This window comes from Bubalus bubalis, chromosome 7 (genome assembly GCF_019923935.1).
Source record: "Bubalus bubalis isolate 160015118507 breed Murrah chromosome 7, NDDB_SH_1, whole genome shotgun sequence".
NCBI lineage: Eukaryota > Metazoa > Chordata > Mammalia > Artiodactyla > Bovidae > Bubalus > Bubalus bubalis.
Window position 1 is genome coordinate 101524399 of NC_059163.1, and position 15633 is coordinate 101540031.

Here is a 15633-nt window from a genome sequence, read left to right on the forward strand (position 1 = left end):
GCTCATAGTAGGCAATTCATAAATCCTTGTTACCTTATACGCTGGGCTTCGATAGAATTTTCCCTTACGCAGGTAGATATGTTGTCAACAATTCCTTTATTTGGCAACTATGAAAGTATATTTCACCAAACACATTTGTGATTTTCCGAGCACTTATGTAAATTATGTAGTTATTTTATGTTTAATTTTAATTGTGATAAAAATTTACAACACAAAATTTATCACCCTAACCATGTTTAAGTGTGCAGTTCAGCAGAGCAAAATATATATTCATGCTGTTGTGCAATGGATTCCAGAACTTTTTAATCTTGCCAAACTAAAACGCCATACCTATTAACCAACTCTCCAATCCTCCCCTGCCTCAGCCCCTGGCAACCACCACTCTTCCTTCTGTTTCTATGAATCTGACTATTTTGGATACCGCATGTAAGTAATTATCACGCAGTATTTGTCTTTTTGTGATTGACTTGTTTCACTTAGCATAATGCCCTCAAGGTTCATCCATGTTGTAGCAACTAACAGCATTTAATTCCTTTTTAAGGCTGAATAATAATTCAAGGTAGTTATTTTTAAAGTACTTAGATTGCAGTCAGAAAACTTAATCAGTGAGAACTACTTATCAATTTAATATGGTCTGCATTAAAAAACAGGAGAATATAGCTACATATATTTAGTAAAACACTGTGCAATGCTGAGACAGAACTTTAATGATTGAATATCTTCTAAAACTTTAATAAGCTCCTTTGGGACCGTTATGCAAGATGAAAGGTTTTTTTTAAAAATGCCATATAAATATGTTCTTAAATCTTTTATCAACAGTTTATAAATTGAGCCACATGAGATTTGGATCTTGGTACTATACTTTCCATTTTTAAAATACTGAATCTAAATGATGAGAAGTGTTGAATGTACTCAAGTTTTTAAAAGCACACAACGTCTTAAAAAATACTTTTTCTTTGGTCTTAATTTACTTAAGGAGTATGTCAAAGCTGTATATTGTCACCCTGCTTATTTAACTTATATGCAGAGTACATCATGTGAAATACTGGGCTGGATGAAGCATAAGCTGGAATCAAGATTGCTGAGAGAAATATCAATAACCTCAGATACGCAGATGACACCATCCTTATGGCAGAAAGCGAAGAGGAACTAAAGAGCCTCTTGATAAAAGTGAAAGAGGAGAGTGAAAAAGTTAGCTTAAAACTCAACATTCGGAAAACGAAGATCATGGCATCTGGTCCCATCATCATGGCAAATAGGTGGGAAAACAGTGGAAAGAGTGGCAGACTTTATTTTTGGGGCTCCAAAATCACTGCATATGGTGACTGCAGCCATGAAATTAAAAGATGCTTGCTCCTTCGAAGAAAAACTATGACCAGCCTGGACATAGCTTTAATATGGACAGCATATTAAAAAGCAGAGAGGTTACTTTGCTGACAAAGATCTGTCTAGTCAAAGCTTTGGTTTTTCCAGTAGTCATGTATGAGTGTGAGAGTTGGACTATAAATAAAGCTGAGTGCAAAAGAATTGATGCTTTTAAACTGTGGTGTTGGAGAAGACTCTTGAGAGTCCCTTGGACTGCAAGGAGATCCAACCAGTCCATCCTAAAGGAAATCAGTCCTAAATATTCATTGGAAGGACTGATGCTGAAGCTCCGATACTTTGGCCACCTGATGCAAAGAACTGACTCATTGGAAAAGACCCTGATGCTGGGAAAGATTTAAGGCAGGAGAAGGGGACGACAGAGGATGAGATGGTTGGAGGGCGTCACCAGCTCAGCGGACATGAGTCTGAGCAAGCTCCAGGAGTGGTGATGGACAGGGAAGCCTGGCATGCTGCAGTCATGAGGTTGCAACGAGTTGGACATGACTGAGCGAGTGAACTGAATTGAATTTTACCATCTAGAAAGGAAAAGTAATATCTTGGCATTTCATTCACACTTTTGGAAACAAAAGTACTGCATTTGGTATTGTTTTCCTTATTTTCACACCATTAAAATTATATTACCAGTAAACTGTTACCTGGACTTATTCACTCTAGGAGAACTGAATCCAGAAAAACCCATGACAGGGACAGGAAGAGCAATCTAACGACTGGGTTGGTGCATTTGCCTCTTCTCAAACCCTATTTCCACAGGGCACCAGAGGAACGATTAGCTGCTACTGCTTCCAAGCAGATGATTTATTAAGTACACTGATTTTGGTCAAAGTTAATAATAGAAACATATTATCTATCCCTTCTTGAAAAAAATCCCAAGTACAAACTTCATTTATCCCATTTTTATGTAACTTATTTTCTTCATAACTACATTTTGTGGTAAAACCTCTTGCACCACATTTCCATATCTTCCCCATAATCGCCTCATTAGAACACATGTGGCTCTGCCTCTAATTACTGTTTACCTCGTTCGGTACTGGCTTTTTCTCATCATGGTGTTGTCTGAAGCAGGTGGGATGAGCCATATTTTCCAAAGGAGCCCAGGTGGTGTATGTTGCAACATTTATTGCAAACTGTACATGATTTACATCTCACCATGTTTCTGCTTTACCTTATTCATGGCACTAAAACAATATCAACATTTCATAGCTCTGCTTGCTTGCTTTCTCTGTTTTGTTTCTTTTAATCAAGGTTTTACCTGTTTAAATTATTAAATAATCCTGAAACATCTCCATTTTATAAACAATTAATAAATATAATCATTATTTATTCCTTCTTCACTCTTCTCCTCTCCCACCACATTCTCTCCCCATTTTAGGTAATCTATACTGATGATCTAGCATGCTTTTCACATTTTCTCCATGTTTATGTAATTATATATTAAGTATACATGCATATGTATGTTTAACATTAATAGATGTTTTTTGATAATTCCTTGGTTTTAGAAAAATATATGACACATGTTTCCCGAATCTTGCTCTTTTCAGTAATACCTTATGGAAATCATGCCAAGGATTTGAAATGACTTTTACTGTTGTTTAGTTGCTAAGTCGTGTTCAGCTTTTTTTGCAACACCATAGACTGTAGTCCACGAAGCTTCTCTGTCTGTGGAATTTCCCAGGCAAGAATACTGTGGTGGGTTGCCATTTCCTTCTCTAGAGGATTTTCTAACAAAGCTAGTGGAGGTGATGGAATCCCAGTTGAGCTATTTCAAATCCTGAAAGATGATACTGTGAAAGTGCTGCACTCAATATGCCAGCAAATTTGGAAAACTCAGCAGTGGCCACAGGACTGGAAAAGGTCAGTTTTCATTCCAATCCCAAAGAAAGGCAATGCTAAAGAATGCTCAAACTCCTGCACAATTACATTCATCTCACACACTAGTAAAGTAATGCTCAAAATTCTCCAAGCCAGGCTTCAACAGTATGTGAATCATGAACTTCCAGATGCTCAAGCTGGATTTAGAAAAGGCAGAGGAACCAGAGATCAAATTGCCAACATCTGCTGGATCATCGAAAAAGCAAAAGAATAGCAGAAAAACATCTACTTCTGCTTTACTGATTACGCCAAAGCCTTTGACTGTGTAGATCACAACAAACTGTAGAAAATTCTTCAAGAGATGGGAATACCAGACCACCTGATCTGCCTCTGATAAATCTGTATGCAGGTGAAGAAGCAAGTTAGAACAGGACATGGAACAACAGACTGGTTCCAAATTGGGAAAGGAGTACATCAAGGCTGTATATTGTTACTCTGCTTATTTAACTTATATGCAGTGTACATTATGCAAAATGCCAGGCTGGATGAAGCCGAAGATGGAATCAAGATCACTGGGAGAAATGTCAATAACCTCAGATATGCAGATGACACCACCCTTATGGCAGAAAGCAAAGACGAACTAAAGAGCCTCTTGATGAAAGTGAAAGAGGAGAGTGAAAAAACTGGCTTAAAACTAAACATTCAGAAAATGAAGATCATGGCATCCAGTCCCATCACTTCATGGCAAATAGATGAGGAAACAATGGAAGCAGTGAGAGACTTTATTTTTTTGGGCTTCAAAATCACTGCAGATGGTGACTGCAGCCATGAAATTAAAAGACGCTTACTCCTTGGAAGGAAAGTTATGACCAACATAGATAGCATATTAAAAAGCAGAGACACTACTTTGCCAACAAAGGTCGGTCTAGTCAAGGCTATGGTTTTTCCAGTAGTCATGTATGGATGTGAGAGTTGCACTATAGAGAAAGCTGAGCACCAAAGAATTGATGCTTTTGAACTATGGTGTTGGAGAGGACTCTTGAGAGTCCCTTGGACTGCAAAGAGATCCAACCAGTCCATCCTAAAGAAAATCAGTCCTGAATATTCATTGGAAGGACTGATGCTGAAGCTGAAACTCCAATACTTTGGCCACCTTATGCGAAGTACTGTCTCCATGGAAAAGACCCTGATGCTGGGAAAGATTGAAGGCAGGAGGAGAAGGGGACGACAGAGGATGAGATGGTTGGATGCCACCACCAACTCAATGGACATGAGTTTAAGCAAGCTCCGGGAGTTGGTGTTGGACAGGGAAACCTGGCATGCACCAGTCCATGGGGTTGCAATGAGTCAGACATGACTGAACGTCTGAACAGAACTGAGAGGATCTTCTCCTTTTTTAGAAAAATTAATTTATTTTCAATATTGTAGTGGTTTTGCCATACAATGACATGAATCAGCCATGGGTGTACATATGTTCCCTATCCAGAACCCCCCTCCCACCTCCTTCCCCATCCCATCCCCCAGGGTCATCCCAGTACACCAGCCCTGAGCACCCTGTTTCATGCATCGAACCTGGACCAGCGATCTGCTTCACATATGATAATACACACATTTCAATGCTACCCTCTCAAATCATCCCACCCTCGCCTTCTCCCACAGAGTCCAAAGGACTGTTCTTTACATCTGTGTCTCTTTTGCTCTCTCACATATAGGGTCATCGTTACCATCTTTCTAAATTCCATATATATGCATTAGTATACTGTATTGCTGTTTTTCTTTCTGATTTACTTAACTCGGTATAATAGGCTCCAGTTTCATCCACCTCATTAGAACTGATTCAAATGCATTCTTTTTAACAGCTGAGTAATATTCCATTGTGTATATGTACCACAGCTTTCTTATCCATTCACCTGCCAATGGACATCTAGGTTGCTTCCATGTCCTGGCTATTGTAAATGTGCTGTGATGAACATTAGGGTACATGTGTCTCTTTCAATTCTGGTTTGAGAGGATTTTCTCAACACTGGGATTGAACCTATGTATCTTGCATTGGCAGGCAGATTCCTTACCACTGAGCCATTAGGGAGTCACCAGCCCTAAATGACTTTACTTCAGTCTTTAAAATGTCTTCATAGTCCTTCTGCCACTAATAATGGCTAGAGCTCCAGCAGATAATTTTTGGACCATGAGGAATCTCAAGAATGGGAATGGCACATCAAGATACACAGCAACACAATATAGCATCCTAGTTTCCTGGCATCAAGGAACTACCACATCACGCCTGAAAGATCACTTCTAGATTTTCATTTCAGAAATATATAAACATGCAGCCACACTGAAATAAGAATTGGTTAAAAAAATAAAAACAAACTACTGACTATCGGGTGTCGGAGTACAGGACAGTTGGGGTCATCTCCCTCATAATGGCTATGAAAACAGTTTCTAGAGTCAAACTGATTAGCTCCATCATTCATTAACTATGTGATATTGAATAAGAAATTCAATGGCTCTAAGCCTCATTGTATTAACAGAGTAGACATATTAATAGAGTCTACTACATGGGTTATGTGAGAAATGATTTAGACTATTCATGTAAAGTGATTCACATAGTGCTAGCACATAGTAGGTGCTCAATAAATGTCAGTGGAAAAAAACTCAGGTAGGCATTGGATAATGGTATAATTTTTTAAATACATTTCATGAAATGCAAATGTAAACCACAATGAGGTATCACTTCATATCAGTCAGAATGACCATCATTAAAAAGTCTACAAATAACAAATGCTAGGGAGGGCGTGGAGAAAAGGGAACCGTCCTATGCTGTTGGTGGGAATGTAAGCTGGTGAACCCACAATGGAAAACAGTACGGAGGTTCTTCCGAAAACTAAAAATACAATTACAATATGACTCAGCAATTCTACTCCTGGGTATATATATATATATATATATACACATATATATATATACACACACACACACACACACACATATATATAAAACTATAATTTAAAAAGATATATGCACCCCTATGTTCAGAGTAGCACTATTCACAATAAAAAAAGACATGGAAACAACCTAAATGTCTATTGACAAAGGAATAGATAACATGTGATGTACATACACACACGACTATTACTCAGCCATAAAAAAGAGCAAAATAATGACATTTGCAGCAACGTGGATGCAACTGGAGATTATCATACTAAGTGAAGTAAGTCAAAAAGAGAAAGACAAATACCATATGATATCACTTAATGTGTGGACTCTAAAATATGGCACAGATGAACCGATCTACAAAACAGAAACTCAGTCACAGATTGAGAGTCACAGAGAGAGCAGGTTTGTTGTTGCCAAGAGGAAGGAGAGTAGGGGAGGGATGGACTGGGAGTTTGGGGTTAGTAGATGCAAACTATTACCTATAGGATACATAAACAACAAGGTCCTACTGTATAGCACAGGGAACTATATTCAATATCCTGGGAAAAACAATAATGGAAAAGAATATAAAAAAGAATGTGTATATGTATGTAACTGAGTCACTTTGCTCTACAGCAAAAATTAACACATTGTAAATCAACAATAGTTAAAAAAACACATTTCATGATTTCAGAATCATTAAATCTGCAGCTTAAACACAAATTAAAATACTGAACATAAAATATACTGTGTAAGCTTCAAAACATTATATTAATGACTTTTTTTTTTACCTTTTTAACTTGAATGTGTTATTTTTACCTTTGTGTTTTTTACCTTTTTAACTTGAATGTGTTAAAGCTAGTAACTTTACTAGCTTCCCTTGGCTCAGTGGTAAAGAATCTGCCTGCTAATACAGGAGATGCAGGTTTGAACCCTTGGTTGGGAAGATCCTCTGAAGAAGGAAATGGCAGCCCACTCCAGTATTCTTGCCTGGGAAATCCCATGGACAGAAGGAGCCTAGTGGGCTATAGTCCATGGAGTCACAAGAGTTGGGCATTACTTAACGAACAACAATATCACTTTATAATATGACCTCTAATAACATTGACAAAGTATACTCATTTGATTGATACATGCTAAATGATTTGTTACTATTGCTTGATTTTTTTTCAACAAAAAGCAAAACAATAGGAAAAAAATGGAAAACCATCATGAGGTGAAGAAATTAGTTTCAAAAATAATTCAGTTTTTATATTTATAAGGTATTTAATGCTACTTAAAGCAGAGTTCCCACTCCCAAGCTTCATTTTAAAGTTTATTGTTGTGGAAGCCAGTATGGAGAAATGGAAAGAACCCAAATTTTACAGTCAAATAAACCTGAATTCAAAGACAGTTTCCATCTCTTACTACAGTAATGGTAATACAGTGTGGTTGATTAGCATTAAAACTATTTCGTAGGAACTGAGGAATGCTGAATCAAATTATTTTGTATTCATATATAATTATAATTCTATGTTAACATTGTAATTTTATTAGCAGCACACTCATTCTAAACTACTTCAGAAATATTTACCACACTGAGAAATAAGTAAAAAGGTTTGCTGTTCTCATTTTAAAAGTATCTTCCAATTCTTAAATACTTTGTACTATTCTGGTTACTGAACCATAAGGTGGAAATAAAAGCTGGGGAAGTTAGACAGAACAGGCACAGTAATCAAGGAAATAGATAAAGGATTTTCACACTAAAAACTTTTCAAAGAAAAGTGTTTTGTTAGGAATACAGAATTCTCAGTGACCAAGTGTTACAAAATTAGGAGGACTGTAGATGCTGTACCTCAGTGGTGTCATATTTAAAATAGACCTGATCACAAATATTTAAATAGGATCTCACTATGGTTTTTCCTATGGTCATGTATGGATGTGAGAGTTGGACTGTGAAGAAGGCTGAGCGCCGAAGAATTGATGCTTTTGAACTGTGGTGTTGGAGAAGACTCTTGAGAGTCCCTTGGACTGGAAGGAGATCCAACCAGTCCATTCTGAAGGAGATCAGCCCTGGGATTTCTTTGGAAGGAATGATGCTGAAGCTGTAACTCCAGTACTTTGGCCACCTCATGCGAAGAGCTGACTCATTGGAAAAGACTCTGATGCTGGGAGGGATTGGGGGCAGGAGGAGAAGGGGATGACCGAGGATGAGATGGCTGGATGGCATCACTGACTGGATGGACGTGAGTCTGAGTGAACTCCGGGAGTTGGTGATGGACAGGGAAGCCTGGCGTGCTGCGATTCATGGGGTCGCAAAGAGTTGGACACGACTGAGCGACTCAACTGACTGACTGACTGACTGACAAGACTTTGAAACGCTAGTCTTGCCACTGATCAGCTATCCCTGTCTGTGAGGTATTTGAGGAAAGACCACACACTGAGGTGGCAGCAAGATATAAATTCTGTATTCCTAGCTGGTGGGTGTGTGCTAAGTCGCTTCAGTCCTGTCAGACTCTTTGTGACCCTGTGGACTGTAGCCCCCCAGGCTCCTCTGTCCTTGGGATTCTCCATGCAAGAATACTGGAGTGGGTTGCCATGCCCTTTTCTAGGGAATCTTCCCAAACAGGATCAAACCGGCATCTCTTACGTGTCCTGCAGACAGACAGGTTCTTTACCACTAGCGCCACTTGGGAAGCTCATTCTTAGTTGGTACACAGGTCCTAAGGTTACAAAATCCCCTTTGGAGATACGTAAACAAGCTTAGATAGACCCTATAAAGAGCTCCTTTTGTCTAAACTAGGTTGGCGCCAGTGGACAAAAATCAAATCCAGACAGGAAGTAGAAAAGCCTCCTTTAACACTTCCATTTTCAACGGCAAACCCTTACCTCGGGGAAGAGTAATGTAGACTGCTGCAGACGAGAAAAATCAGGAGGTGAGAGCCTGCACCAGTGCCACAGCAAAATGGCCTGAGCTGAATTTGCTTTTTGGGGTCACCATAGAGGACGACAGATGATGAGATGGTTCGATGGTATCACCGACTCCTTGGACATGAGTTTGAGCAAGCTTCCGGAGTTGGTGATGGACAGGAAGCCTGGCATGCTGCAGTCCATGGGGGTCACAAAAAGTCGGACAGGACTGAGCAACTGAACTGACTGACTGATAAGTATCAGTTTCTTAGTAGGAAGGGGCGGTATCTAAAGTGCAGAAAATTAAAAAAAAAATCATTTTATCCATCTCTCGTTATGGATTACACACGTCTCTTTCTCTATAAGATATAGAAGACTTGATGAAGACTTTCTTGTATCTTTGGGTCCCCACAATCTAGCATGATACTGAACCGATAGTATATGCCAGTGTTTTTTAAGTGAGTAAATAATTATTCAGGTTATTGAGTAGGAAAAAAAAAGGTACTACAGATACATTCTTGAGACGCTGATACGCCTTGTAGGGAGCTGCGCTTTCTTAACGCCTCTGTTTTACGTTATGAACAGAGTAATGAGTCTGCGGCTGTTGCTTGGTATCTGACAACAGAAGCACCTTTCAGTTACCTGCATTTGCATTGCTTCGGTTGGTAAGTTTTTCTTCTTCCCCGGGTTTTCTGTTTCTGTCATCACCACCTTCTGGGTTTTTTTTGAGCCACAGTGTGGACTATATCTGGGATAAAGTTAGAAGTGCTTTCTTTCCCCCTGGGGTGCGAGTATAGTTGTGGTGGGAGTGTGGGCACAAAATCGTTTCCTTTCGTAGTAAGACTTTTATTTCACCGTTTTTGGTAGTCTCTTTCCCAGCCGCCCTGACTTAAAGGGAAAATAGATCACAATCAAATTAGCCCTGACTCCTAATGCGTTTTCTAGAGGTTGTCTGACGAGTCAGGATCCAATGTAGTTAGAAAAGTAAGAAGATCGCGGGGGTTCGAGTATGTTCTTTCCTTTAGAAAGCCAAAAGCGCCGGGCGGAGAGAGTAGCGGAGGCTTACGGCTCGGTGCGCATGCTCCCAGGGCTGGGCTCGAGAAAAGCGCCTCAACCTTTAGTCCAGAGACTTCCGGGAGGCGAGAAATGCGCGGTGGCAGGGTCGGAAGCATGGGGGCCGGCGCCTAGTACTCGTTCCTTGGCGCGGCTTCAGGTCTCGGTTGGTGAACCGATGATTCTGTGGGAAGTCTTACGTCTGGTTACACTGTTTTCAAGTTTTCCATGCGGCTAGAAGTCGCCTGGGAGAAATCTGACACCAATCAGCAGGTGGGGCCATAGCACCTGCGCTAGCTCCTCCATTTACAGAAATTCTTCCCGGGCCTTCTAAGTTTGTTGACGACTTTTTGCTCCACCATTTCTTCTAGCTGCTCTGTTCTTAATCCCTTTGCAGCCGCGCACCCCTCCCTTCACGCCATTATGTATGACCGGGCTCCCCGTGTGCTTAGATTGGCTGAAGGTGGCAGCACTGAGGATCGTGTGGGTCCTGGATCTTACCAGGTTCCTTACCCGAAGCAGCAGGCAACAGGTAAGATGTAGAGAAAGGCAAGCCTTTTGTGACAGGCGCCTCACTTTCAGCCTGCCCCGCTCATGTGTGCCTGACTTAAACACTATAGTACAACTTCATAGGTATAACATGAAGTAGGCAGGGAAAATTCTATCCCTGTTTTTACAGATGGTAAACTAATTTTTCCCATTTCACTAGACCAGTAAGCGTATTGCCTTTTTGATTTTACAATGGTTTTCTACATCTTAGTTTAAATGCTGCAGATTCGATCTGGGATTTTGATTTCCCTGTCCCAGTTGACTGTCAGTTCAGTTCAGTTGTTCAGTCGTGTCCACCTCTTTGCGACCCTATGGACTGCACCATGCCAGGCCTCCTTGTCTATTCACAACTCCTGGAATTTACTCCAACTCATGTCCATTGAGTCGGTGATGACATCCAGCCATCTCATCCTCTGTGGTCCCCTTTTCCTCCTGCCTTCAATCTTTTCCAGCATCAGGGTCTATTTAAATGAGTCAGTTCTTTGCATCAGGTGGCCAAAGTATTGGGAGTATCAGCTTCAGCATCAGTCCTTCCAATGAATATTCAGGACTGATTTCCTTTAGAATGGACTGGTTGGATCTCCTTGCAGTCCAAGGGACTCTTAAGAGTCCTCTCCAACATTGTTCAAAAACATCAATTTCTTGACTCTCAGCTTTCTTTATAGTCCAACTCTCACATCCATACATGACTACTGGAAAAACCATAGCCTTGACTAGATGGACCTTTGTTGGCAAAGTAATGTCTGGTTTTTAATATGCTGTCTAGTTTGGTCATAACTTTTCTTACAAGGAGTAAATGTCTTTTAATTTCATGGCTGCAGTCACCATCTGCAGTGATTTTGGAGCCCCCCAAAATAAAGTCTGACACTGTTTCCACTGCTTCCCCATCTATTTCCCATGAAGTGATGGGACGGGATGCCATGATCTTCGTTTTCTGAATGTTGAGCTTTAAGCCAACTTTTCACTCTCCTCTTTCACTTTCATCAAGAGGCTCTTTAGTTCCTCTTCACTTTATGCCATAAGGGTGGTATCATCTGCATTTCTGAGGTTATTGATATTTCTCCCGGCAATGTTGATTTCAGCTTGTGCTTCATCCAGCCCAGCGTTTTTCAAGATGTACTCTGCGTATAAGTTAAATAAGTAGGGTGACAATATACAGCCTTGATGTACTCCTTTTCCTATTTGGAAGCAGTCTGTTGTTCCATGTCCAGTAACTGTTGCTTCCTGACCTGCATACAGATTTTTCAAGAGGCAGGTCAGGTGGTCTGGTATTCCCATCTCTTGAAGAATTTTCCAGAGTTTGTTGTGGTCCACAAAATCAAAGGCTTTGGCATAGTCAATTAAGCAGAAGTAGATGTTTTTCTGGAACTCTCTTGCTTTTTCAACTATCCAACGGATATTGCCAGTTTGATCTCTGGTTCCTCTGCCTTTTCTAAAACCAGCTTGAACATCTGGAAGTTCACGGTTCATGTCCTATTGAAGCCTGGCTTGGACAATTTTGAACATTACTTTGCTAGCGTGTGAGATGAGTGCAATTGTGCAGTAGTTTGAGCATTCTTTGGCATTGCCTTTCTTTGGGATTGAAATGGAAACTGACCTTTTCCAGTCCTGTGGCCACTGCTGAGTTTTCCAAATTTGCTGGCATATTGAGGGCAGCGCTTTCACAGCATCATCCTTTAGGATTTGGAATAGCTCAACTGGAATTCCATCACCTCCACTAGCTTTGTTTGTAGTGATCTTCCTAAGGCCCACTTGACTTTGCATTCCAGATTGTCTGGCTCTAGGTGAGTGATCACACCATTGTGATTATCTGGGTCATGAAGATCTTTTTTGTATAGTTCTTGTGTGTATTCTTGCCACCTCTTCTTAATATCTTCTGCTTCTGTTAGGTCCATACCATTTCTGTCCTTTTTGTGCCCAGTAGCTCAGACAGTAAAGCGTCTGCCTACAATGCGGGATACCTGGCTGGGTTCGACCCTGGGTTGGGAAGATCCCCTGGAGAAGGAAATGGCAACCCACTCCAGTATTCATGCCTGGACAATCCATGGACCAAGGAGCCTGCTGGGCTACAGTCCATGGGATTGCAAAGAGTCGGATACAACTGAGTGACTTCACTTTTGCATGAAATGTTCTGTTTACTATATGAGTCTCCAAATCACCTGTGTGCTTCTTACCACCTTCTGTCTCTTCTTTGTAATCCTGCCTGCCTCACACACCTTTCCTAGAAACATTTACTAAGGTAATACTTTTATATTTGTTTTGGAATATCTTTTTTTTTTCAGGTAGATGCCTTCCATCTGACCATCTACTAGAACTTACTTAATGAGAGCTCCTTTATGGCAGTTTCCTTAAGAAAAGCTTTACTCGTTGAGAGGTGAAATGGGAATGGATAATTTAAGTAATTATTTGCTCTCATTTGTTTGCAGTTAGTGGATGGGGTAACTTTTAATAAGTAACATAATTTGCTTTCTGTTTTTTCTAATCTGATTTTTTGTGGGGCTTGATACCATCCAAATTAAACTTTTTTCCTTTTTAGCCTATATTTTCCCTATTCCCACACAATTCCTGTATTTTTGAATAAGTGGTAGGATCCATTATTCTATTGACATGATTGATGAAATTAGGATGGTAGATTGATTTAGGTTTCTTTGGAGTACTAATTTGTCTTTTGTCATTGTTTTAATCTTGAATTTTACTACCTTTCAGCTTCTGATAATGATATCAGTGTTTTTGGAGCTTATGATGTATCTTTATTTAATGTAGCTGAGTTACAAGGATTACCTCCCTACAGATTTATTAGCCACCAATGACCACCCAAATGCTTACACTTTTCTATCTTTATTTTATTTTGACACAACTTACCACTCTTTTTTTTAGAGATACTTCTTTCCCTGGTGTCTGTAACATCTTTTTGCTGGTTCTTTTCCTAACTGTTGTAACAGTGCCTGGTACATGGTTTGGACACAGTAAACATTTGTTAAATGCTGAATCAAAGTATCATTTTCCCCTCTCAAACCAATACTCTATAGTCTTCTTTAAAGATTTTTATTTTAAGGTATTTATAAATACCTTTTACATGTTTATATACTGTACTTTCCATCATTTGCTTGTTACTTTTCTCATGTTTACTTTCTCATTCAAATCCACAGCTTCAACTGCTATCTATATTCTGATGACTCCTGTGATACAGGTGTTTCATATCTCTAAGATGAGCTTTCTTTTGATAAGGTCTTTTACTTTTTTTAGGCATCTCTACCTAAAGTGTCTGAACTTACCAGTTTCCCCAGAATTACTGGGCCCTTTGAAAAAAAATTCCCTATCAGTCAGTTAGAAACTTTAAGCTTTGAAATTACTGTAGACTCCTTTTTTTCCCCTCTAATCACTCTCATTGATCTTAGGACCTATTGATTCTTTCTTATCTTTATCTCTCAAACTAGTTCCCTTTCTTCATTTAATTGCCGTTGACTTAATTTGGAATTTGTTATTTTTATTCTGAAACAAGGCCTTCCCTAGTGGCTCTGATGGTAAAGAATCTGCCTGCAATGCACGAGACCTGGGTTTGTTCCCTGGGTTGGGAAGATCCCCTGGAGAAGAGAATGGCAACCCACTCCAGTATTCTTGTCTGGAGAATTCCATGGACAGAGGAGCCTAGTGGGCTACAGTCCATTGGGTTGGCAAAAAGTTGGACACAACTGAGTGACTAACGCTTTTGTCAATAAAATATTTCTCGTTTCCCTCTATTTCAGTCTCTAACAATGTCTGTTTTATGTCTAATGTGATCTACACCTCCACCAACAGTTAACCAACACGTTAGCAATTCCAGCCTTGCATTATCTGTAAATTCATGCTCACTCACCTCCATTCCTTTGTACCTGCTGCTACCTTTGCTGGGTATGTTCTCTCTTCTTTCCTTACTTGGCTAATTACTACTTATGTCTTGAGCCCCAGGTGAAGTTTTTCTCTGACTCCACTCAGTCCCAGGTCTTTCTTCTTTGACTCCTTAATAACTCAAAGGACTTTGGTACTGTATTGTAATTATGTGTTTACTTACCCGGCTGCTGCACTAAAATGTGAGATTTTTGAGGGCAGTAACCAAGATCTCCACTGTATTAGTCTCAGTTTTTTGCTCAATACCCTAACACCTAAGTGCTTAGTTAAAAAAATAGCAAAACAGTAATTCTTGAAGTAAAGTTTGAAAAATCTGATGAGTTACATGTGTCAGGTTATAAGAGTTTTTAATTCTTCTTTGTGTGAACTCTGATTGGAGATAAGTAACTAGGGTTTGCAAGGTCCTTCTACTGCTTTATAGAATTGTGCCTTGTTGACCTATGAAGGAAGCCAGGAAATTCCATTCTTGGGAACTTTGAGCAACTGCATCATATGGAATCCTGTTTTAGCAGTACTCAGCAGACATGCTAATAATAGTAATCAATAGAGGGCATAGGCATCTCTTTAGTCATTTTTCTACCAGATTCCCTGGCAAGGTAATTGAAAGTAGCAGTTACCTCTTTCCTAGGTACATTCTGCTTTTCACTTCTTTGAGATCAGTAACACTGGGCTATAGAGAAGTACACACAGTTATTTAAGGGTCAGGTGAATTTCGTAGAGTATGATGTAGGAAATGTTGGGAACTTTATGTAATTTACTTGTTAACTTGAATTACATAAAAAGAGAATAAACTTAGAGTCTTAAAACTTCAGAAGAACAGTGCAGATATTCTTTATTTCCAGCCTTTCTCTCCTCATTACCATTCTTCGCTTACTGTACCCTGCTTGGTCAGTCCTCTAGTGTATTGTCTTCATATTTTCCTCAGGAAATTCTTTCCACATTAATTTGCAAACTTCATTGCCTCGACTTTTGTCCAGCTGATCAAGGAGACTCTTTTCTACCCAGGATTTGCAGCCTGAAAGGAATAGGAGTAATTTCATGATTCAGATTTCATGACTGGGAGAGAGAATGGATATTCCAGATCCAGATTAGTGAGAGCTGCTCCTGATTTTCTTGTGAATTATCTGAGAAGCAAGAAAATCT

At 39.7% G+C, this 15633-nt stretch overlaps 1 protein-coding gene and 1 long non-coding RNA gene across 12 annotated transcripts in view; one reads left to right on the forward strand and one right to left on the reverse strand.

Moving 5' to 3' along the window:
* LOC123334505 overlaps positions 1-14532 on the reverse strand; it is a 48707-nt gene extending 34175 nt beyond the window's left edge. For both annotated transcript variants that reach the window (XR_006552502.1, XR_006552501.1), the window contains exon 1: positions 14459-14532. This is a non-coding gene — a long non-coding RNA (uncharacterized LOC123334505). The remainder of the gene's footprint in view (positions 1-14458) is intronic.
* STPG2 (sperm tail PG-rich repeat containing 2) overlaps positions 10077-15633 on the forward strand; it is a 620311-nt gene continuing 614754 nt past the window's right edge. For 9 of the 10 annotated variants that reach the window (XM_044946202.2, XM_044946197.2, XM_044946200.2 and 6 more), the window contains exon 1: positions 10077-10585. In XM_044946202.2, the coding sequence (XP_044802137.2) occupies positions 10477-10585 (109 nt within the window). In that variant the 5' untranslated portion in view covers positions 10077-10476. The remainder of the gene's footprint in view (positions 10586-15633) is intronic. The other variant, XM_025290399.3, reaches the window with a different exon arrangement.